At 42.5% G+C, this 26,536-nt stretch overlaps 2 protein-coding genes across 2 annotated transcripts; one reads left to right on the top strand and one right to left on the bottom strand.

The window, feature by feature from the left end:
- Window positions 1-1,320: 1,320 nt before the first annotated feature.
- On the top strand, window positions 1,321-24,039 carry LOC311048666 (uncharacterized protein; the record flags this gene model as incomplete). The annotated part of the gene is made up of 6 exons (XM_084061927.1): window positions 1,321-1,819; window positions 3,516-3,589; window positions 8,395-8,565; window positions 10,596-10,710; window positions 18,267-19,180; window positions 23,983-24,039. 6 exons carry the CDS (start codon window positions 1,321-1,323, stop codon window positions 24,037-24,039), a joined length of 1,830 nt encoding a protein of 609 aa, XP_083918053.1.
- Window positions 24,040-24,213: 174 nt separating this feature from the next.
- Window positions 24,214-25,293, bottom strand: LOC311048665 (kelch domain-containing protein 3-like; the record flags this gene model as incomplete). Its single annotated transcript, XM_084061926.1, has 2 exons — window positions 24,214-24,492; window positions 24,679-25,293. 2 exons carry the CDS (start codon window positions 25,291-25,293, stop codon window positions 24,214-24,216), a joined length of 894 nt encoding a protein of 297 aa, XP_083918052.1.
- Window positions 25,294-26,536: the final 1,243 nt, after the last annotated feature.

Below are 26,536 nucleotides of genomic sequence, written 5' to 3'. Positions count from 1 at the left end.
ACTAGTAGAATATAGGATGACTGTGCATCTGTTCGGGGCAGTGTCTTCTCCTAGCTGTGCTTGTCATGCCCTCCGAAAGACAGCAGAAGATAACAACACCAGTTTCCCTGCTGATGTAATTGACACAGTCAACAGAAACTTCTACATGGACGACTGTCTTAAGAGCTTGCCATCAGAGGAGGAGGCTGTTAAAATGGTCAAGGATTTGACAGATATTTGTCAAAAAGGAGGCTTCCATTTGACAAAATGGATTAGCAACAATCGTGGAGTGCTGCTATCCATTCCAGAGGAAGAACGATCCAAGAATCTGAATGAATTGGATTTGGACAGAGACCAACTGCCAGTCGAGAGAGCCCATGGACTTCATTGGTGTGTTGAGACGGACACTTTTAAGTTCAAGTTGGCACTCAAAGAACAGCCTCATACTCGACATGGGATTCTATCTATGGTCATCTCAATCTATGATCCTTTGGGATTTCTTGCCCCACTCACTCTTCCAGCCAAGCTCATACTGCAAGATATGTGTAGGAGGAACTATGGATGGGATGATGAAATTCACCCAATTCTCCAACAGCAGTGGACAAAGTGGTTGAGAGACCTGGAAGGAGTGATGGCATTCAAGGTTGAAAGATGCCTCAAGCCGGCAGAATTTGGAGAATCTATCTGTGGACAGTTACATCACTTCTCTGATGCCAGCGAAAGTGGATATGGCATTGTGACCTATCTGAAGATATGGAATAACAGCAACAGGTGTCATGTCTCTTTCATGCTAAGCAAAGCCAGAGTTTCCCCACTAAAGCAAGTCACCATTCCACGCTTGGAACTCACTGCTGCTGCTCTTGCTGTTCGTGTGGACACCATGCTCAGAGGAGAAATTCAGCTTTGCCTGGAGAAATCTTGTTTCTGGACTGACAGCACTTCAGTTTTAAAATACATCAGAAACGAAGATAGGAGATTTCACACCTTTGTGGCAAACAGGATTTCTGCCATCCGAAGAGCATCTGATGTCACACAGTGGAGGTACATTCATACCACTCAGAATCCTGCAGACAAAGCCTCAAGAGGAGTTAAGGTGGATGGAACAGAACATGGATTGAAGGCCCTGAGTTTCTGTGTAAACCAGAGGAAGAGTGGCCAGATAGTATCTTGGAGTACAACATTGCTGCTGATGACCCTGAGGTAAAAAAGGAGCTCACCAGCCATGCAGTAGTTGTCGATGCCCCAAGTGCCACACAACAACTGATCACCTACTTTTCTGACTGGAAAAGGTTGAAGAGGTCAGTTGCTTGGATCCTGAAAGTAAGGAAGGCTCTATTGGAGATGAGTCATAAAAGAAACCAACTGAGTCATGAAGATGCAGACAAAGTGGAGCAGGAAATGCAACGCCTTAGAGCTGCACTGGGAAACCAGAACTTGACACCAGATGATCTTTCTACAGCTGAAACTGCCATCATTCGCTTCACTCAACAGCAAAGGTTCCCTGATGAACTTGCCGTGTTGACAGCTGGAAAGGGTGAATTAAAGAAGGACAGTTCCATCTATAAACTGGACCCCATTCTGGAGGATGGCTTGCTTAGAGTTGGAGGGAGGTTGAGTAGGGCAGCAATGTCTGAGGAATCAAAACATCCTGTTATCCTCTCGAAAGACCTCCATGTATCCACTCTCATACTAAAGCACATTCACGAACAGCTGGGCCATGGTGGGAGAAACCATGTGCTCTCCAGATTGAGGAGAAAATATTGGATCACAAGTGCCAATGCAGCAACAAGAAAGATCCTGTCTGACTGTGTCTTCTGCAGACGCCATAGAGGGAAGTTGGGTGAGCAGAAGACTCAGACTTGCCCCTAGAGAGAATCGTTGCTGATCTTCCTCCATTTACCAACGTTGGAGTTGATTACTTCGGCCCGATTGAGATCAAGAGGGGCCGTTCCATTGAAAAGCGATATGGAGTCATTTTCACCTGTATGGCATGTAGAGCAGTCCATTTGGAAGTCGCTTATTCATTGGATACGGACTCCTGTATAAATGCTCTACGCAGGTTTGTTTGTAGAAGAGGACCCATCTCTCATCTAAGATCTGACAATGGAACCAATTTTGTTGGTGCTAAAAGAGAGTTGAGGGAAGCTCTTGCTGCTTTAAACCACAGCAAAATACAATCAGCGTTTCTGGAGGAAGGAATTCAGTGGAGCTTCAACCCACCAACTGCCTCTCATCATGGAGGTGCATGGGAGCGCATCATACGGATGATTCGACAGATACTAACATCAGTTCTACACCAGCAAACCTTGAATGACGAGGGATTTCATACGGTGCTGTGTGAAGTCGAAGCCATCCTGAATGACCGCCCCATAACAAGGTTGTCTGGAGATCTGGAAGCTCTCACTCCCAATCACATTCTCACATTGAAAAGAATGCCGATCTTACCACCTGGATTGTTTGAGAAGTCCGACCTCTACCTCAAAAGGAGATGGAGACAAGTCCAATACATCTCAGACCTTTTCTGGAAACGCTGGCTGAGAGAATACTTACCTTTGCTACAGGAGCGGCAGAGGTGGAGTAAGAAGAGACGAAGTCTTGTCCCTGGGGACATTGTATTGATTGCAGACGCTACAGCTCCACGTGGTTCCTGGTTACTTGGAAGAGTCCTGGAGACCTATCCTGACAGGAAAGGACTAGTGCGTTCTGCACGAGTGAAGACCAAAACGAGCACATTGGATAGACCAGTAACTAAACTGTGCTTGCTTCAAGAAGCTACAATTTAAAGCCTCTAATTCAAAATTGATTTTGAATTATTTTGTATGAATTATTTGGCTCCATTATGTAATATTTTGAATTGTTCCTGGCCTCCTGCCATCCTCAATTAGGGGCCGGTGTGTTGGAGCCAAAATGCCTTTTTTGTTTATTTTGTTTTATTTTAACTCTCTGTGCAGAGGTGTGTCATTTTGAGTCACCATGGCAACCACAGGAGAGGTGTGGCATTGTCTGTCACCATGGGAACCACCACAGGGGGTGGTTACCCATTTATACTTGGCCTTGGGTGACGATCCCCAGGTGTGGAAGGGGAAAAGGCCAAACAGTTTTTGACCGTGTCCGTGAAACGTGAACATGTCGCCACGCTGGTCGGCGTTTCAGTGTTATAGGTTTGAGTGCTGTATAACAAGATATGTTAAATAAATGGATTGACATATCCGAAAGAATACAAACTCTCTGGACATTGAATTCATGGTCATGGTGCACGCGTCTAACTAAAAAGCAACACAGTTGCCCCTGCCCTCGCAGTGTATAGCTACAGGTAAAGGCTCTACAGTTAACTGATGTGTAGGTCAGTACAGATGTATAGTACTTGTGAACACTAATTCATACTTAGTACTGTACACAAACATGTTGACAATTGTCACTTGACAATATAAAAAGAAGATATACAAATCATTACAAAACAAAACAATAAGTATAAGAATCAAATTGATGCAATCAGATAACACACTATGTTAACTTTACCTCTTCTCACCTCCTAGATCTCTCACTCCTTCCAGTGCTTAAAGAGGAGGTTTCCTCTGAACAGCAAGAGAGGAGTCCCAGTCTGGTCCAGGTGAAACTAGAACCTCCACAGATTAAAGAGGAACAGCAGGAGAGGAGTCCCAGTCTGGTCCAGGTGAAACTAGAACCTCCACAGATTAAAGAGGAACAGCAGGAGAGGAGTCCCAGTCTGGTCCAGGTGAAACTAGAACCTCCACAGATTAAAGAGGAACAGGAGGAGACGAGTCCCAGTGTGGTCCAGGTGAAACTAGAACCTCCACAGATTAAAGAGGAACAGCAGGAGGAGTTACTTCAAAGACCAGAGGAGGCTGCAGGGTCATGGTTGACATTACTAACAGTGAAAAGTGAAGATGATGATGAAAACAGAGAGACAGAGCCTCTAGCCAGCACCTCAACTGAACACATGAAAACACAAGCTGATGTAGAGGACTGTGGAACATCACAACCAACTAGTGATGTCGAGCTCCTCTCTTCACACTGTTATGAATCTGACATTACTGAGGACAGTGATGACTGGCCTTCACACTGTTCTGAATCTGATACTGAAGACAGTGATGAGCAGGAGACCAGTAAACAGCAGTCTGCTTTAAACACACTGAAATCACACAAGACACAACAAGTGGAAGGACAAAGATTGTCTTTGAGCCACAGGCTCGAACAGAAATCGAAATTGTTAAAACAAAAGCCATCCATGGGTCAAACAAGAAAGAAAATCTTTTGTTGTACAGAGTGTGGCAAAGTCTGTGGTCACAAGAGTAAACTGAAAACACACATGAGGATTCATACAGGTGAAAGTCCCTTTGCTTGTACAGTTTGTAACAAAAGCTTTAGACAAGCTGGACATGTGAAAACACACATGAGGATTCATACAGGCGAAAAGCCCTTTGCCTGTACGGTATGTAACAAAAGATTTAACACTAGTGCAATAATTAAGGTACACATGAGTAGTCATATGGGTGAAAAGCCCTTTGCTTGTACAGTTTGTAATAAAAGCTTTAGACAAGCTGGATATATGAAAACACACATGAGGATTCATACAGGTGAAAAGCCATTAGCTTGTACAGTTTGTAATAAAAGCTTTAGAGAAGCTGGAACTCTGAAAGCACACATGAGGATTCATACAGGTGAAAAGCCATTTGCTTGTACAGTTTGTAATAAAAAGTTTAGACAAACTGGATATATGAAAACACACATGAGGATTCATACAGGTGAAAAGCCATTTGCTTGTACAGTTTGTAATAAAAGCTTTAGAGGAGCTGGAGATATGAAAGTACACATGAGGATTCATACAGGTGAAAAGCCATTTGCTTGTACAGTTTGTAATAAAGGCTTTAGACACGCTGGACATATGAAAGTACACATGAGGATTCATACAGGTGAAAAGCCATTTGCTTGTACAGTTTGTAATAAAAGCTTTAGAGGAGCTGGAGATATGAAAACGCACATGAGGACTCATACAGTTGAAAAGCCATTTGCTTGTACAGTTTGTAATAAAAGCTTTAGAGTAGCTGGATATATGAAAACACACATGAAGACTCATACAGGTGAAAAGCCATTTGCTTGTACAGTTTGTAATAAAAGCTTTAGAGGAGCTGGAACTCTGAAAACACACATGAGGATTCATACAGGCTGTGATGGCTGACTCAGCAGCCACACATAGAGACTATAATGTATGGTAATCTTCCTTTCGCTTTATATATTTAGCGTGTTTATTTTTCAGTTGTTCATTATTAACCAGTTGAAATTACATAATTTATTGTTCAGTTGTTTTCTATGAGTTCATTTATGAGTTTTTCTTTGAGTTACCAGTTCTGTGGGAGGTGCTGACTGACATACATGAACATTATGGGCTGGCCAAAGCACTGGGGATCAGCTGCTCCAGATCTACAGCTAATCTGGAGAAATTGGACTGCACCACAGTCCCTTTGTACCATGGGGTGGGGCAGGGGTTTTGAGCATAGACATATAAAGGTAGACGCCTCCTCTGGCTCTGAAGCGTGTGTATCTCGGACGCACTTCCGCTTCCTCTATGCTTGTGGGGGCCAGCTGGAAACTTCCGTGTGCGTCACAGAAGGGGGCGTTCGGTAGGCCAATCAGAGGAAGGTGGGGGCGCGTCTTTTCCCGGAAAAGACGCACTGTGATTGGCCAATAGTCAACACACACTCAAAACCATAGATATAGAAACCTAGATACCTCATTGTGACACCTGAACATTGAGGACCATATAATACCATGTAAGCTGTGGTAGACTTTCAGCGTGGCCTAAAAAATAAAGATGTTTAAATAACATATATATATATATTATGTCTAAATAAAATGTCTACCAATATATAAGCAGACCTCTGACTCCTATAAATAGTTCAGAGAACAGAAGCAGTGAAGTGTTTCACTCAAGCATTGAGGTATGGATGATTATCCGTGCAGTAATTATTAATGCAGTCCACAAGAGGGCAGTATCACACAGGAGAAACAACACACACAGTATGTAGAGCAGATATGAGCTCTGAACACAACAGTAAATAGAAAGCAGACTTTCTACAGGTTGACCTTCTGTGGAAAACAACCAAGATAATCTATAGATCTGATATCCTTTAAAACCACCAAGGTTACTACCAAGATAATCTATAGATCTGATATCCTTTAAAACCACCAAGGTTACTACCAAGATAATCTATAGATCTGATATCCTTTAAAACCACCAAGGTTACTACCAAGATAATCTATAGATCTGATATCATTTATATATTGTTAATACTTTATCATAGTTTCAGGTTATTGGTAAAACTGACACATTAAGACACTACATTTATAAATGAGTTGTAGAAATTAAATGAATATAAAATCATAAACAATGTGGTGAGAATAAATGAATGAACAGAAATCCTGTGAAAGATAAAAAGGATCAGAGAATCTGTGATCTGCTTGTTGAGACTCTTTGATCATCGATTGGTCTCCCCTGCAGAGGAAGAGGAGGAGCTTAGCAACACTTGGGTCTAATGCTAATGCTAATGCTAACAGCAAAGACTCGTCTGCGTTTTTTTTTACGTTTCGTAACCCTGGTGATTATTTATCTGCACTAAGCGGTGAGTCAAAGCTGTGTTTATTATTATTGTTTATTAGTTTATAATAATGTTTGTGTATTTATTGCTGCTCCCCGTTAGCCACCGTTAGCATCTAACGTTACAACGGTGTAGTCTTAGATCAAGACAAGACGATGTTTTACATGTTTATATCTACGAGAGTCTTAGCTCCCCCTCCCCCCCCCCCAGTTTGTCCTGGAATGTCACCAGTAAAACCCGTATTTCTCCAAACATGTACAAATGCTAAATATAAGGTGTTTACCCGCTTGATCCAAATGTTAACTAGGTATCCGGAGTGTTTGTGTAATGTATTAATCCATATGTTTCAATAAAGAAGTGTTTTAACCCCGTCTGTGACCGAACGTAATTTCTTCTCCCTCGTTTACATTGAGTGTAATTCTAGCTTTCACCGGATGCGCCCCGTCACTACCACCCATTGTGAACTTCAGACAGAATTGGTCACAGACGGGATTAAAACACTTCTTTATTGAAACATATGGATTAATACATTACACAAACACACCGGACACCTAGTTAACATTTGGATCAAGCGGGTAAACACCTTATATTTAGTATTTGTACATGTTTGGAGAAATAAGGGCTTCACTGGTGACATTCCAGGACAGACTGTGGGGGTGATGGGTGGAGCTAAGATTCTTGTAGATACGAAAGTAAAAGTCAGACTATTAAAATACATCTACGATAGTCTTGATCTAAGGCTAATTCAGACCAGTTGTTTGAATGTTAAGGCACACGTTTTAAATGAGCAGATCTACAAGCTCACAACACGTTTGAAATGAGCAGATCTACAAGCTCACAACACGTTATAAATGAGCAGATCTACAAGCTCACAACACGTTTGAAATGAGCAGATCTACAAGCTCACAACACGTTATAAATGAGCAGATCTACAAGCTCACAACACGTTATAAATGAGCAGATCTACAAGCTCACAACACGTTATAAATGAGCAGATTTACAAGCTCACAACACTTTTTAAATGAGCAGATCTACAAGCTCACAACACGTTGCATCGACACATTGAATATAACAATGAAATGACAAAATGGTTACCAATGACTTTGTTTATTAACAATGACATTTAGTTTGATTATTTCTTATATATATATTTATGTTTATTCATTAAGATGCATACTTTAATACAGTGGTTCTCAACCTTTTCAGGCCGAGACCCCCCCAAATAATCATATTATAACTGGGACCCCCCAAAATAATCATATTATACCTGGGACCCCCCCAATATAATCATATTTTAACTGGGACCCCCCCCCAATGTAATCATATTTTAACTGGGACCCCCCACCCTGACAAGCACTTGGAGAGTTGAGGCTTTACATGTAGTTTGACTCTGTTCCACAGATAAATACTCGAGCCGTTTTGTAGATCAGCTATTTTCTTTGCCTCTTTCTTAGGTAATATTTGACAATTTGGCCAATGCTTAACAATGTTTTATAGTATAGTTTGTTCATTACTTTTAAAACAGTAATGGTCAAAAGTAATCAATGTGCAGATACCCTGTATACACTTATGCTGTATGTTAGTTTGTTTACTGTTGAGTGAGAGGAAACAATGTTGCACATTAAGCTAATCATCTGGGGACCCCCCAGACTCATGTGGGGACCCCCCTTGGGGTGGACATCATTGTTGAAATGAAACATTGTAATCGTAGGAAAATGCTACATTCTCTATGAAGCTGCCAGAGAGAAAGGCAGCAAGCGTATTGAAGTCTCCTCTTTTCAGGGCCTAACATTCTCAGCTGGTTGACAAGATGGAAGGAGCTGCATGGATGCATTGGGGGGCTGTGGAGACCAGAGAGACTGGCCTGGAGACCTTCACAGGGGGAGGAGGAGGAGAACATATTAGCACCCCCCATGGCCTGGAGGATCACAGTGATGGGAAAGTGTCTGGACATCCCAGTGAAACAGAGGTTAGTGGATTCAATGTGATCTCCTTCCTTTAGGAAAGGTTCACCTAGAATGACATGACCAACATAGCCTGGACACCAGGTTGAAAGTCTTCAGTGTTCAATTGTGAATCTACATTTATTTTAATTATGATATAACTATAGTCTAAAATGGAATAGTCACTACGTCTTCTTTTTTTTACTCTGTGTGCACGTGCATGCGTCCAGAGAAGTGTCTGTATTAGAGACAGTCTGCACCTTTGAGCCCAGCCTAGAGGAAACCTTTATGACCACGGTCATTAAATATCAACCTCTCCTACATACCATCTCAGAGCTGGGCTATAGACCAATCCACAGACAGCCTGTAGGCAGCCATAGCTGCGGTGTCAACGCTCCGCACCGCAACATCACAGCAATGGCAGCTACAGGCAGCGCGTCTGTGGATTTGTCTATAGGTGCAGACTATTTGTTTTTATATGTGGCAGCCTAGGACATTATACCCACAGACTGGTTGTTAGAGGGCTTCAACAACATGATGACCAAAAAGGCTGTCAAAGTAGCGTACTGTCTCTCAGTCTCTGCTATAATTGGCTCCAGATATGCTTATTGTTACACATATGGCGGAGAAGCTGTTACCTATACCCATACAACAGTGGTTCTCAAACTTTTTCATGTCAAGGACCCCCAAATTGACACTTATTAGCCCGCAGACCCCCATTTGAAAAGATAAGCCAGGGACCCCCATAAGAGAAGATTTTTACGGCTCTAGCAGTGATTCTCAATCATTGTAATTTAAGGGCCCCCCCGTTTGACATGCATTAGGCTATACGGACCCCCAATTAATGGCATTTCTATCTCTGGGACCCCAATTCATATTATAAAAGCAATGTTAATTTAACTCTGAGAGTGTACAACGGGTCCATTTGGTTCCATTTGTACACTCTCAGAGTTACAGACCCATAAGGGTCCATTTGGTTCCTATAAATTATTTAGCTGGGGACCCCCTGGTATCCCCTCAAGTACCCCTGGGGGTCCCCGGACCCCACTTTGAGAACCAATGCCATAGAGTACTGAGTGACATGCTTATTGTAACACATATGACATGTGAATGTAACCTTAAATCCAGCGTAGCGATAGTTCAGGCACGGAAGGCAGGATGTGTACACTGTTAGCTCACTCTCCCCTGGACCCCCCCCCCCCCCACGCCCACCTCCATTCATTTGCTAACATGTTAGTTCATACATACACCCACAAGTCAGTCTGTCTCTCCACGTTCAACCTCACTTCATTCTCATTCGCTACAATGTAACTCACACACGCCTTCATTCCCACAATGCATCTCAGGAGGTCTTTTTAAGCAGACCAACATCTCTGTTTGTTCTACATGCTCAACATTGTTTTCATTGATTGATTGAATACTTTATTATTACATACAGGGTTTTTTTTAAATCACAGGACAGTACAGTTCGATACAAGGTCTGTTAAGAGGATTAAACCCAACAAAGCACTTTGGCTTGTTGCCATTGGGGTCCTTTGTACTCAATTCACAGAAAAAGAAAAGGCTATGTCATCTACGTTCTGTAGCTGTCAGTGTTCAAACTCCCTCCACCTCCCCGGCCTCCTCCCTGTGGCATTTAGTTTACATATTAATGTATGATTCTTTGGCTTGTGCTGTGATCTGTGGTATCTTAAATATGCATTGAAAGGTTCAATATTATGTTCATGTAATAACTGTGTTTTAGGCTCTGCTTTGGGGGGTTTGTGATCTCTGATTCTGTGTCATGCTTACACAGGTAATCTATAGTATCACAGGAGCAGAGTCACACCGCCAAACTGAATGCAATAACTGATCTGTACCTTTAATATGTGTTTCCTATGCTCACACATGGATACATTGTTATATATACTGTGTGTGTGTGTGTGTGTGTGTGTGTGTGTGTGTGTGTGTGTGTGTGTGTGTGTGTGTGTGTGTGTGTGTGTGTGTGTGTGTGTACTGTATAAAGCAGATGTCTACCAGTGATGTCCATCTATCCAGTCACAACATGTTTCCTCAGCACTGCATGAATTCCTACGACTCAGCAGCCCTGAGTCAGGACCTGAGCTCTGCTGCCCCCTGGAGGACTGCTGCCTGCACGACTCCCATCTACTGCACTGACAGTGAGACAGGCTGTGAGTAAATGCTAAACTTCCAAAACTTGTTAGGTGCTCTCAGACGCGAACAGCCTTTTTGCATGTAGTTTAAGCGCAAGGGGGGGGGGGGGCGGGTGGGGAGAGAGTCAGTGCGCTGAAGTCAAGGCACAGACTACTGTGTTGTTGACAGACAACGGATGCACGCTTATGAGAAACAACACAAATAAAACCTGGCAAAACCGTTGCGTGCATTAGAGCAAGATGAGGATAAATGAAACATTCAGTCTAAATGTCCAGTAATTCGCAACTACTACTACTAATTTTGTATTTGATACTTTACATTTCTCTAAATATTGTAAACTCAGGACAGCGTAATACAAATATAATTTATGAAAAGGCTACTATAGGCTACAGTGAAGTCGGACTGAATGACTGAAACGTTTTTTCTTTTTTAACTCTCTTGGTGATTATCTGGCACTGTAGTTGTGAATTATTAGCAAACTGGACATTTAGACTGAATGTTTCCTTTATCCTCATCTTGTGCTAATGCACGACTTCACTGTAGCCTATAGTAGCCTTTTCATAAATTATATTTGTATTACGCTGTCCTGAGAGTTTATAATATTTAGAGAAATGTAAAGTTTCAAATACAAACGTAGTGGTAGTACTTTGCGAATTACTGGACATTTAGACTGAACGTTTCATTTATCCTCATCTTGCTCTAATGCACGCAACTGTTTCACCAGGTTTTATTTGTGTTGTTTCTCATAAGCGTGCATCTGTTGTCTGTCAACAACACAGTATTCTGTGCCTTGACTTCAGCGCGCTGACTCTCTCCCCGCCCGCCCCCTTGCGCTTCAACTACATGCAAAAGGGCCGTTCGCCTCTCAGACGGCCAATAGGGACAGGCTGTAATTGCTTCTCCTCTGTCTTCCTGTTGAGCAGCCTTGAAATGAATGGACAGGGATTTAACATAGTTCCTCTAGTTCATATAGCTTAATGAAATGAACTCATCAAAGGCACCGCTCACACTGGGTGTGATTTTTCCCCTTGTAAATAATTCTCTCTCTCTCTCTCATGTTGTGAGCTTGTAGCAGATCTACAAGCTCACAAGCTCACAGAACGCGTCTGCTTTTAGATCTGCTATTTTCAAATAGCCAACGTTTAAATAGGGCTGATGTGGTTAATCTATGTTTTGTAATACTAATCTAAATCTACAAAGTAACTAGTAACTAAAGTTTTCAAATAATTGTATTGGGGTAAAAGTACAATATTTGCCTCTGAGATGTAGTGGAGTAGATGTAAAAAGTATAGTAAAATGGAAATACTCCAGTAAATTCCTCAAATGTGTACTTAAGTAGCCTACAGTACTTGAGTACATGTACTTGGTTACTCTACGCCAGTGGTTCTCAAACTTTTTCATGTCAAGGACCCCCAAATTGACACTTATTAGCCCGCGGACCCCCATTTGAAAAGATAAGCCAGGGACCCCAATAAGAGAAGGTTTATACGGCTTTCTAGCAGTGATTCTCAACCATTTTAATGTCAAGGACCCCCCAGTTTGACATGCATTAGGCTACGGACCCCCATTTAATGGCATTTATACCTCTGGGACCCCAATTTATATTGTAAAAACAATGTTAATTTAACTCTTGAGAGTGTACAAATGGAACCAAATGGACCCGTTAGGGTCCATTTGGTTCCATTTGTACACTCTCAGAGTTACAGAGCCATAAGAGTCCATTTGGTTCCTATCCATCATTTAGCTGGGGACCCCCTGGAACCGCCTCAAGTACCCCTGGGGGTCCCCGTACCCCACTTTGAGAACCAATGCTCTACGCCACTGATATTAGTAACTCGTATAAAATGTACGGCACAATGTAGCACACATCCAGCACTGAAGAATGACATTTGTATTTGTGTTTTCATCATATGGGGTGGACTCTATCCGTGGTCCATTTGGTGCTGATTCCAACCATTTTATAGACCATATTTATCACTGGAATATCAACATTGCTAACAATATTTATGACACCTGAATATCCCAACGGTAATCAATGAAGGTCTATGGATTATCCATCTATCCAGACAGACAGACTTTCTGACTGTTAACAAAAATGATATGTTTTTATGAATATCTAAGATATTAATAAAATATCTAAGATATTAGTAAACAAGATAATCTTGTTTACACTTGCATGCATGTAAACATGCACACTGGCATGCATGGTTTCCTCCTTTTTAGGCCAATGGGCAGCTAATTTAATCAGTGGATTAATTCATATATGATGTTGATTGAATTTGCACGTAGCGCGATTTATACTTCGACGTACAGCGGGTCGCACGTCCGATTTACAAGCCCACAACATGTGTGTGCGACATGCTGTGAGTTTGTAGATCGGCTATTTTTGACACCCAGCGTGTAGCCATAACGCATTGAATAAAATGTTCTTCTTTTGATTCATTTAATTCAGCAGTAACACATATAACATATAAATGTGTGGCTTTGTCTTCATGAGGCCATCACCTGTACTTGCCTGGCAGGTACTCAGGGGTGAAAGTGCGTCGGAACGGGCCGATACGGCGGACCTGAACGTCGTATCGGCGAAGAGGGGCTTTCAAAAGCCCATATTATAACCTGCCATGATGAACCTAATAGTGTGAACCTAATCCGTGTAGTTTGTGGTGTTTAATTACTCCACGTAGATGGTCTGTTCACTCGCAAGCTGCGGCGACGTTGTCTGACTGGGGTAACCAAAAGTCTCGGCCAAAGCACGCTACCCCCCATTTGTTTTCGCGGACCAGGGGTTCTTGTATTTGTTTTACTGAGGATAAGGTTAGAAATAAGTTTAGGATTAGACAGTTTACTGAGGTTACGTTTAGGAATACCAGGTGGTGTCAAATGAATCTCTTTGGAAGGGAGTCCCAGAATGAAAGCTCCCGGATCCTTCTTTATTTTAACCTGAAAGATATCGCTTAACTCCCGTGCCAAGTGTGTTGATATCCGTCTGTAGTGGGCAACTGGGAGCTCTGTGTGTGCTTTTCATCAGTCTCAGCCAGGATACAAACTCTGTGTTCAGCAAAACAAGCTCAAGTTTCTCACTAAGACAGTTGTATTGTGGCCTAATTGTTTCTTTTCTTTTTACAAATCTTTTTATTGACTTTTAAAGTATTTTTTTCTAAAAAAGGACTGAAGTTTCAAACAAAGACACTGTCTCTTTCCTTTTTTTTTCTTTTAAAAGTTATTTGTTGAGTGAGTGCTGTCATAAATGTATGGATGTTAGAAGTATATTGGGTTTAGTACAAAGACGTTTTACTCTGGTAAGGTGAAATCTGACTCCTCCAGTCAGCACTGACCCACGGTTATTGTAGGCCGAAGACATTTTGTAATGTTCAAGGTTTCTTTATTACTTCTCGTGTACATGAGAGTAAATATGTTGTACACTGTATATCTGCACACCGTATATCTAGGTGTGCCCTGGGATCTTTTGGCTATGCCAGGTGTGCCTTGGCACCAAAAAGGTTGGGAAATACTGCCCTAGGAGACACGGGGAGAACATGCAAACTCCACACAGAGTGGGCCCTTTCGCCAACCCCACCTAGGGTATGGGCGCTGATGACGCGGAGGAGAAGACACGCCCAACTGTGAGGCGACAGCACTGCCGACTGCGCCACCGTGCCCCTTAGCCAAAAGCTTATTGATACTGGGGTCTCGATAAATTCAGAACCGGGTTTGTGTGTGTACAAATGGAACCATTTGTACACAAATGGTTCCATTTGTGTACAAAGTGTACAAATGGAACCAAATGGACCCTAACAGGTCCATTTGGTTCCATTTGTACACTCTCAGAGTTAAATTAACATTGATTTTACAATATGAATTGGGGTCCCAGAGACATACATGCCATTTAATGGGGGTCCGTAGCCTAATGCATGTCAAACTGGGGGTCCTTGAAATTAAAATGGTTGAAAATCACTGCTAGAGAGCCGTAACAATCTTCTATTATGGGGGTCCCTGGCTTATCTTTTCAAATGGGGGTCCGCGGGCTAATAAGTGTCTATTAGGGGGTCCTTGGCACGAAAAAGTTTGAGAACCATTGTTGTAATGGACCCGGTTTTCGAGCTCCATCCCTAGTCATCGCCAATCAAAATGTAAAGATGTCTGATCTGGGCACCGCAGAGCCTCAAACCTTTGAATACCTACTGTATGTCATTAACCACATGAACCCTAGCGTCCCTTTTTCTGGGCTTGTCATTATAGAGGCTATGCGCGTGACATCATCGTACCCGGAAGTTATGTGCGAATGCCTACTGAGTGGCAAAAAAAACAACTTTCTGGCCTTGACAGCCCATACATCCAAACAGAAGAGTCCTATCTGATTGTATTAAATGACGTTAAACTCACCAACATGGCAGCTGTACGGAAAGCTTGAATTATCCTCTTTCTATCTGCAAACTTTTTGTTTCATAAAAATCCACCATAGAGCATTGGTTCTCAAAGTGGGGTCCGGGGACCCCCAGGGGTACATGAGGCGGTTCCAGGGGGTCCCCAGCTAAATGATGGACAGGAACCAAATGGACCCTTATGGGTCTGTAACTCTGAGAGTGTACAAATGGAACCAAATGGACCCTAACGGGTCCATTTGGTTCCATTTGTACACTCAGAGTTAAATTAACATTGATTTTATAATATAAATTGGGGTCCCAGAGGTATAAATGCCATTAGATGGGGGTCCGTAGCTTAATAAGGCATGTCAAACTGGGGGCCCTTGTAATGAAAATGGTTGAGAATCACTGCTAGAGCCGTAAAAACCTTCTCTTATTGGGGTCCCTGGCTTATCTTTTCAAATGGGGGTTTCAATTGAAAACCACTGCCATAGAGACATGAGATGCAGTGCAGGTGATTCTACGTGTCAGAGTTTGTAAGCGCTCGTTTTCTATAACACAACGTCCTGCCGCCTCCTGCATCATGTGACATTTAGAAACAGGTGTTACGCAGGACCGTTGAGTGATTTACAACGAGCGCTTCCAAACCCCAACGCTCCATGCTGCTCAATGTTTTACCACTCAGTCTAGATGAGGGGGGGGGGGGGGGCGTGTCCCGGTGGAAAAGTGACGCAAGGTTGTAGAGCTTGTGAGCTTGTAGATCAGTTATTTTTCTGTGAAATGAGTATAGGTACAAAAAGAGGGAGCCAAGGACAGACCCCTGAGGTAGTGTATAGGGTTTAAGTGGTTAAGAAGTCCTACTGGATCACGTTGGCTGAACACTGGTTAGCCAATCAGAGCACAGTAATGCTGAACACTGGTTAGCCAATCAGAGCACAGTAATGCTGAACACTGGTTAGCCAATCAGAGCACAGTAATGCTGAACACTTGTTAGCCAATCAGAGCACAGTAATGCTGAACACTGGTTAGCCAATCAGAGCCAAACAGTGAACACGTTGAAACGTCATTTGCACACAGAACCATAAGGACCTTTGGAGACACTTTATATTAAAGGTTCTATGACGTTCATTTTCACTTTTTTTATTTTTAGCGGCGCTAGCCGCTCTATACCTGACTTTGTCTGTGTTCAACGTTCTGATTGGTCAGACCCGTCAACGCTCTGATTGGTCAGACCCGTCAACAAAGTGATTGGTCAAGCTTCACATGACACGTGTGTTTACACACGTGTCATGTGAACACATTATAATGTGGCATGTGAACACATTATAAACACATATCGATGACAAAATGTATCAAAGGCGCCACTACCTTCACACAGGATGTGATTTTTTTGTTTTTTTGGGGGGTTTTATGACCTCAATTACACCCACAAAATCTGAACTTTGAACATTCAGTGGATTTTCTGTGGTCTGGGGTTTTCTGAATAATTAGGCTGAAAAGTAATCTGAGTTTGGCCCTTGGGCAGTGAGGTCACAGCCGATTAATCCCGCCCACTTTCCTCCTCGCCCCTCCCCTCCCCTATCCTTTCCTTTGGGGGGGGGGCGGAGCAGAGGCGATGATTGACAGGCAAAATCGCTCAACAGCGACACCCGCAGGCAAAGATTTCTTTTTTTCATTGCAGCTGAAAAGGCTTTTGAAATGTGAGAGAAAAACACCTGCCATGGATCAATGGAGTGGAATTTTTTTGTTAAAACTTTCTATACACGTTTGAAGGACCATGACAAAGACTTTTAATGTGTGGTAAAACTGAACGTCATGAAACCTTTAAGTGGGATGAACTCCGATGAATGAAGGTTCTGTTTAACTCTTTCATTGCATTGGACGGCTCACCTTGCCACGGACGAGTTTGGACGGAAATTTGTTTTCAGTGGTTTTCCACTAGATGGGGCTGTTACCTATCCTATGGATGATGCTTTCACTTCCTGATGACGGACCCGGAAATGACTTCATTTACTTCCTGTTTATTTCCTGCAGTGAAACGGCCATATCTCTGCTAAATCTCCGTCCCTTCTGCTTTACGGACAATTCCCCCCGTCCCCCCCCCCCCCCAATTCCGGACCCCCATGCGTGTAATTAGCCGATCTCTGTGAGGAAGGAGGTCACGGAAAATTCCATGATTTTTCAATTTAAAGTAAAATCGCCGTTTCCGCGGCAAGGGGACGGTAGATGGATGGATTAATTCATTAATTCCGTGGCAGTGAAAGAGTTAACAATGAAGTCACTATTTTGTCTTCTCAGTAGACCAGTGGTTCTCAAAGTGGGACCCCCAGGGGTCCTTGAGGGGGTTTCAGGGAGTCCCAGCTAAATGATTTTTGATTTATTTTGAAAAGCCAAAAACCACATGGTCACCGCAGGTCGAGGATTACCCAAGAAGGTCCTGAGACTTATTTCCGTTGAGGTCCTCTCACAATTAACGGTCAATAAGTTAAAGTACATTACAATACAAAACACATGTAACTTACGCAACACTACAAAGACACAAGTAACATACACAGTACAGACACATTACACATTATGCAACAATACAAAGACACATACACAGTACATACATAGAAACAAGTACTCCCTTATCTTTCCTAAAGAGCCTCAATAGGGGAACCTTTTCTAATAGACATGATTTAGTTTTCTGCTTAAAAGATTGGTTGTCAGTTTGACACTATTTTCAAGGTTGTTCCATTGTGTGGCTCCTATGTAAGTAAATGATTCTTTGCCAACTTTATAGTTAAGAACCAAATGGACCCTTATGGGTCTGTAACTCTGAGAGTGTACAAATGGAACCAAATGACCCCTTATGGGTCTGTAACTCTGAGAGTGTACAAATGGAACCAAATGAACCCTTATGGGTCTGTAACTCTGAGAGTATACACATTGAACCAAATGAACAGGTCCTTTTTAGTTCCATTTGTACACTCTCAGAGTTATGTGGGTCCGGGGCCTGATGCGTACCTAAACTAGTCCATCAAATGTAAAGGAGAAGACATGCCCCCAGTGCCCATAATTCATACTTAGAACTGTACACAAACATTTTGACAAGTGTTGCTTGACAATGTAAAAAGACTATATCAAAATGATTACAAAATAAGTTTAAGAATCAAACTGATACAATCAGATAACACACTAAGTTAACTTTACCTCTTCTCATCTCCTAGATCTCTCACTCCTTCCAGTGCTTAAAGAGGAGGTTTCCCCTGAACAGCAGGAGAGGAGTCCCAGTCTGGTCCAGGTGAAACTAGAACCTCCACAGATTAAAGAGGAACAGCAGGAGAGGAGTCCCAGTCTGGTCCAGGTGAAACTAGAACCTCCACAGATTAAAGAGGAACAGCAGGAGACGAGTCCCAGTCTGGTCCAGGTGAAACTAGAACCTCCACAGATTAAAAAGGAACAGGAGGAGGAGTTACTTCAAAGACCAGAGGAGGCTGCAGGGTCATGGTTGACATTACTAGCAGTGAAAAGTGAAGATGATGATGAAAACAGAGAGACAGAGCCTCTAGCCAGCACCTCAACTGAACACATGAAAACACAAGCTGATGTAGAGCACTGTGGAACATCACAACCAACTAGTGATGACCAGCTCCTCTCTTCACACTGTTCTGAATCTGACATTACTGAGGACAGTGATGACTGGCCTTCACACTGTTCTGAATCTGATACTGAAGACAGTGATGAGCAGGAGACCAGTGAACAGCAGTCAGCTTTAAACACACTGAAATCACACAAGACACAACGTGTGGAAGAACAAAGATTGTCTCAGAACATGAACTCATCAAAACAAACACCATCCATGAGGCGTCAAAAAGGAAAGAAAAGCTTTTGTTGTACAGAGTGTGGCAAATTCCGGGGTAGCAAGTCTGAACTGGAGAGACACATGAGGATTCATACAGGGGAAAAGCCATTTGCTTGTTCAGTTTGTGGCCAAAGATCTAGAACTCGTCAAAATCTGCAATCACACATGAGGATTCATACAGGGGAAAAGCCATTTGCTTGTTCAGTTTGCAGCCAACGTTTTAGCCAAACTCAACATCTGAAAAGACACACGTGCTCTCATACAGGGGAAAAAACATGTGTTTGTAAAGTTTGTAACAAAAGCTTTAACAATTCTTTAGATCTGAAAATGCACAAGACGCAACATGTGGAAGGACAAAGATCGTCATTGAGAAACAAGCTGTCCCAGGACCTGAAATCATCAAAACAAACATCATCCATGAGGAGTCAAACAGGAAATAAAAGTCGCTGTTGTACAGAGTGTGGCAAAGTCTTTGGTAGAAATAGTTATCTGAAAAGACACATGATGGTTCATACGGGGGAAAAGCCATTTGCTTGTTCAGTTTGTAACAAACGTTTTAGCATAACTTATCATCTGAAAATGCACATGATGACCCATACAGGTGAAAAGGCCTTTCCTTGCACAGTGTGTGGTAAAAGCTTTCAGCGAGCAGACATTCTGAAAAAACACATAATGATTCATACAGGCGAAAAGCCCTTTGCTTGTATAGTTTGTAACAAAAGCTTTAGACACGCTGTAGATGTGAAAACACACACGATGAGGATTCATACTGGTGAAAAGCCCTTTGCATGCACAGTATGTAGCAAAAGCTTTACCACTAGTCAATTGATAAAGAGACATGTGAGGATTCATTTAAGCGAAAAGCCCTTTGCTTGTACAGTTTGTAACAAGAGCTTTAGACAAGCTGGAGATATGAAAACACACATGATGATTCATACTGGTGAAAAAACCTATGCGTGCACAGTATGTAGCAAAAGCTTTAACCGTACTGGAGATCTGAAGGAACACATGATGAGGATTCATACTGGTGAAAAGCCCTTTGCCTGTACAGTATGTAGCAAAAGCTTTGCCACTAGTGGAATAATGAAGAAACACATGAGGATTCATATGAGCGGAAAGCACTTTACTTGTACAGTTTGCAACAAAAGCTTTAGACAAGCTGGATATCTGAAGAGACACGTGATAATTCATACAGGTGAAAAGCCCTTTGCTTGTACAGTTTGTAACAAAAGCTTTAGCAGTACTAGAAATCTGAAAAGACACATGAGGATTCATACAGGTGAAAAGCCCTTTGCCTGCACGGTATGTAGCAAAAGCTTTACCACTAGTGGACACATGAAGAGACACATGAGGACTCATACCGGTTACAAATTACATTTAGGGTAGGCGAGATTTTTTTTTCTCTACCTACCCCAACTCGGGAAAATGTCTGGGGAAACGAGTTAACAACACTACACTGACTACAAAACTGAAAAACGTTAATAAAAACAATATGCAAGTATAATCAATCAATCAATTATTCAGCGGTGGTCTCTTCATGTTGTAGTTTATGGCTCAAGCTGCTCTCAGACTCAGAGACCCTTTTATGCTAAGTGAGTACAGGTATGGCCCAGACCCCGACACCTGGCACTCCTGGCACCCCATGAAGATAAAGGCATACATTTGCATCACTATAGGCGACGACGTCGCTCTGCTGAATGGATACGGTAGTGATTGGCTGCCTGCCCACGTGAATGGGCGAGGAGGTCCGACGGCCACTATATTCTCTTTGGGTTGTTTTCACTGCCTGTTTTTCAGTCTTTTACTTTGTTTTCTAGGGGAGGCTAGATTTTAGTTGGGCCGGCGGCCGCCTGCCCTGCCTCTATGGTGGTGGTACGCCACTGCCTTAAAGTCTTAACTCTTTGAACGCCATCGGCGCGTTTTCGAGTCAACGCGACGGCGGTGGGCCTGATCGATGGCGATGACGAGACGCAGGGTTGAGCTGTAGGGGGTACGGGGGGGTATGGCGTACCCTTAGTTCTGACACTGTGGGAGCTGGGGGCGCGCGTGCACGCACCGTCAGCGGCGGTCTTTAACGCCTTAAAGTTTAAAAACAATAGCCTCTCAAGGTTCGCGCGAATCGCGCCGTCAGTGGCGAGCCGTTCTCAATAGCGTCTACCTGGCTGCTTTGCATAACATTAGGCTACTGGAGAAAAGACACGGACTTGAATTGAATGTGTTTACATTCCTCTCACAATGACAGACAACATCTCTGCACTGCAAGGTGTGAAGGGGATCGCTTAGCAGAGGACCCAGTTCTCTGAGACAACAAGACAAAGACAAGTTGTCTGATTATTTTAAGTAGGCCTATGTGTGGGTGAGTCTATGTAAAGGGCTTTTATATAAAATTAAAAGGAAAATAAAATAATTAATTTGAAACAAAAATAAAAACAACAAATTAACAATGCAACAATACAACAAAATAATAATACATATGATTACATTAATAATCACATGTTGAATACAGTATTTCAACTAGCACTGAGCTGAGTGGCTATGTGCGCGCACGTGACGTCATAAAATACAGTACCCTTAGTTCAAAAATCCACAGCTCACCACTGACGAGACGGCCTACAGAGCTGAGGTTGGTGCGCTGACACGGTGGTGCCAGGAGAAAAGCCTCGTTCTGAATGTCGGTAACACCAAGGAACTGATAGTGGACTTTAGGTAGTCCCCCCCCCCCCCCAGGAAAGCGCGGATAAAAAGTCTAGATTTTACTTTTGCATTGATCATCCAACTGCCACTGTTTATATATATCTATCTAATTGCCATTTCTTGTACCCCACTAGTTGGAGGCGACCACGGTCGCACTGTGGGGGAGGACTTCTACTATCCACTGCATTAGGGCTGCACAATTAATCGAAAAAAGATCGTGATCTCGATTCAGACACCTATGCAATCTCTATTTTAAATTATGGCGATTTTTTTTTTCAATGTAAAACTTTTTTTTTTTTTTTTTTTTTTTTTTTTTTTTTACATTGAATTTTTTTTTTTTATATATACATTTACAAGAGAATCGTGTGAGAATCGTGATCTCAATTCTTATGGAGGAAAATCGTGATTCTCATTTGAGCAAGAATCGTGCAGCCCTACACTGCATGCCGTATGTGTGGTTTGTGTGCACCTAACCCACCTAGTGTTGTGTGTAAGTGTTTTTAGTGTTTGAAGTGTCACTGTACTAACTCCTCCGTCTCTCCTCTCCCCCCCCTACAGTCTGACTGTGGCTTTCACTGGTATATTTTATTATAGTGCTTTCGACTCGTTTAACATTCATTTGTGATTCAATTGTGATTTACCTGTCTAATTAACCCTTTAAGCCCTGGAACGCATCTGTGTCATTTTTTTCATTTGAGCTAAAAAGCATTATTTTACACTTTGGGCTATTCAAAAATAGCAGATATACAAGCTCATAGCGCGGCACCGAGTTCCGCGCTATGAGCTTGTAGATCTGCTATTTTTCTTGAGATTTGAGTTACAAAAGCGAACATTTGTAACTCAAATCTTTGCTTCTGGGGGGATTCAACAGTTTTTTGAAAAGACTTATGTCGCCATAATATCAGTGGTTCTTTGTTCCATGTCAAGGACCCCCAAATTGACACGTATTTGGCCGCGGACCCCCCATCTAAACATATATGTTCCAGGGACCCCCGGAAGCAAAGATTCGAGTAAAAATGTTCGCTTTAAACCAATATATTCAAAGATTTGCACACATTTTCACGATTTTTCAAAAATAGCAGATCTACAAGCTCGTAGCGCGGCACTCGGTGCCGCGCTATGAGCTTGTAGATCTGCTATTTTTGAATAGCCAAAAGTGTAAAATAATGCTTTTTTAGCTCAAATCTAAAAATGACACAAATGCGTCTTCAGGGCTTAAAGGATTAAAGTATAATTTACAATAAATGTTACTGATTATCTTGAGAAGCACGTCTCTGCTCCAGTCATTCACAAACGAACCTGTGTTGTACCTCAGTATAGTTACTTTAGCACTTTAATTGATTCTTTGGGCGAAACTCCCAAGGTGGCGTAGTCGAAGTTACATTTCTGTTATATTTCTGCCATGGTTACACATATAAAAACAAAAAAATGATGAAAGAAATGAACAAAACAAAGAAAACATAAAACCGTCTCCAACATTGTGTATATAGTGTTGGCAGAGCACTCGTCGCTAAACCACAAGGTTGTGGGTTCGAACGCGGGCACCGCTCCGACCTACAGTCTGTAGGATTACATGCAGTGACAAGTAAATGGATGACAAATAACACAACACACATATATACTGTATAAAAAAAACATCATATGAAAATCTAAAACATTTATAAAAAATGATCACACTCAGTGGGAAGTGGGCGGTGTGTGGTCATCACAACACGACTCACTTAAAAAAAGAATATATATACATATACATACTAAAGTAATTTTAGGATAATTTATTTTTTAAGTCCTTTTGGCTTCAATATGACCATAGTAATATTTTCTTCCATCTTTTTGTCCTCATCGGCTGTCTGTTCTCTGTCCTTTGACCTCATGATTTTCATTTTATCGTTTTCTTCTTTTATCATTTCAGATATAGGATTCTTCTTTACGTTTCCCACCAAGGCTTGTCTATTCCATTGTTGGATTATGTAGGCCACTGTATTTTTAGAAATTGTAAGTTCAGCAGAAATTGTGTTTTGTGTTTTTTTTTTAAGTGCCATAGACCTATATAGGGCTGCACATGTGTCATGTGTTTCGCTAGCCAATCACAGTCCTGAATTTGCAAAGTCAGCCAATCACATTACAGCTAGTGTCATCATCACTAGTGTCATCACCACTGGAAGGGTTGGCGTTGTAGACTGTGTTGTAGTAATTGGCCAATCACGGTGCAGTATTGGTCAGTGTCCAAAACCCACTTATAGGGGGCGGTTACACCGCCCCAAAAATGATCACACTCAGTGTGAAGTGGGCGGTGTGGTGGTCATCACAGTGGTCATCACAGACCCATGACTCACTTAAAAAAAAACATAAATGTGATAGGACTGCACATGTGTCATGTGTCTCACTAGCCAATCACTGTTGCTAGCCTTACCTTACATCACTGTGTGGTCATCACAGTGATGTAAGCTCACTTAAAGAAAAACATAGATTTGCATTGAATGTGTAGGGGTTAGGGGTGTAGACTGGGGGTGTGGACTGGTGGCCAATCACGGTGCAGGATTAGTCAATGTCCAAACTTCACATATAGGGGGCGGTTACACCGCCCCCAAAAAGCTGCGAGTGTCTCTGAATGTAGTCAGTCACTTTTCATGAGCTTGCTGGTCTTTAGTCATGGCTGCCAGTTCCCACCTGACGTCGTGTGGTAGTTCTGACTGCTCCAGATTGTACTGAATCACTGCCAGCTTGCATAATGTCTTCAGACGAGGACTTAAGTCTAAGATGAACAGTTCATCAACGTTCCCATAGTGGCTCTCTCCTCCAAAGAGGAAGACACGATCTCCCAGCATGCAACAGCACGGCTTAAACCATCTGAAACTCGGGCCTTTCCCCCTGGGCTCAACCTTCTTCCAGGAGAAGGTCTGTGGGTTCAATCTCCACAGATCGCTGAAGATGCAATAGCAAAGCTGCCCTGAAAATATTGTATGTTCTCCCCAGCGTTGGTGACAAAATATGTACAGCTCTCGATTGTAGAAGAAGACTGAATGGTAGAATGCTTTTGGTGAAGAAGGCACGCTCAGCCAGCAGTTGGTCTCTGTGTCAAACACTCTGATGTTGTTGTAGTCATGATGGGACCCCTCCGCAGACCCCTCAAATATGAACATCTTGGTCCCGATGATGGTGGCAGTGTGCCATAATGAGACCGGTGGCACGGTGCCACTGGTGTTAATTAAAGACCAGACCATTGTGGTGGTGTCCAACTTATACAAGTCATAAGCACATATCATCAGCAGTTCGTATCCTCCACAGATGTACATGTCCTTCCCCAAGACGCAGGCTGAGTGGTCCGACCTCCCCTTTGGGACAGTTCCACAAACCTCAGGCTTCAACCACCTGTGGGTGTCCACATCAAACGCATAAAGAATGTTGCATTTTGTCTCTGGACCTGCGTAGCCTCCCCACATGTAGATGATATCTTCTATCAGCACGGCTGTGTGGTGGGAGCGTCCGGAGGGCACCTCGAGGGGGCGCTCTCCGATTCCAGTTGTCACCACCGGGGGCAACCTCCTCCAGCGCAAAGACACCGTGTTGAAAACGTTCACATACATTTGATCGTTCTTGTTGAAACCTTGAAAGTAGTACAGCGTGTTTCCTACCACGACAGCAGGGAAATATGTCCTTGGGGTCAGCACGCCGCTCACATGTACCGTCCATCTGTGCATTGCAGATTACATTAAAGTAGATTTGCAGGCCTTGCTCTATAACAGAAAGGAGAATATAACTACATGAACCAAACAGAATATTCTAAAGATATTGTCGCACACTGCTGCCACCTACACTATATTCTTGAGGCAGCACAAACATCACACAAAGCTTCGCCAATCCATGAAGCCAATGGGTTTTTGCTGCCATTCCCTTTAAGATCAGCGCAAGACGCAGCGCTATTTTCCCTGCGTTAAGTGGTGAGACCAAAAGAGTTTTATTAAAGCATCTCCACCTTTCTATCTATCTCAGCACAACAAGTGGACACACATCGGTATGTTTCACACATTTGCTCAGTGCTGCTACTACTGGCCAGAATATCTGATCTGCAAAAAACGTCGCTGCCTGACGCGTTGTATGCTTGTAGATCAGATCTGTATGCGCAGCATAAGTGAAAGTAAAACGTCAACACTGCGCTTGGAGAGAAGGGAAGAGAACAGTTGCTTCACTTCTAAGCTACGGGGAAAACAGCTGTAAAAGCCTTTATTTAATTTGAAGTGAATAATGAAGGTATAAGCCTTTGAAATGCCATCTAGAGTAGAACATGAGTCTTTCATAGATCGAATGGATTGATACAAGAGTGTGAGTAGGGGGTCTTTGGCTATCTCAGGCATAAAATCACAATTGATACCGAATTAACATTGGAGACACTTTGGAGATTATATAGAACTTTGAATTTTAACAATCGCTTGATAATTGACCAAGTATGGCTGAGGTAAACTGTCTGCCGGTATCCTTACAACCAAACATTTCTTTTTGCACTTAACACATTCCCTGCCATGGGCGAAGATCTCCGTCATTTCAAATCTAACCGTTCACCGCCATTGACGTAGATCTCTGTCTTCTCAAAAAAAATAAGAGTGTGCTGTAACGCAACTTAGGAATGATCCCTCGACACTGATAGAAGGAATGGACGAATGTGACGTCGTCCCAAAAAACGTCCCTTCCGTCCACTCTTATATTGGATTTGTAGAAAAACACTTCTAGCTCGGATTATATTTTATTTTTTTCAACGGGCGATAGCAACAAAATGTCCCATCGCGGTAAAACAAATGTTGTTCTAGTGGATAGATTACATTACATTACAGTCATTTAGCAGACGCTTTTATCCAAAGCGACTTACAATAAGTGCATTCAACATAGGTAGGGAACGAAACTACTAATCACCAGAAGTCTTAAGTCCATTTCCTGCAAAAACAAGCA

Source organism: Gymnoscopelus microlampas (genome assembly GCF_963454915.1).
Source record: "Gymnoscopelus microlampas genome assembly, chromosome: 7".
NCBI lineage: Eukaryota > Metazoa > Chordata > Actinopteri > Myctophiformes > Myctophidae > Gymnoscopelus > Gymnoscopelus microlampas.
This window is presented reverse-complemented; position numbering and strand designations above follow the sequence as displayed.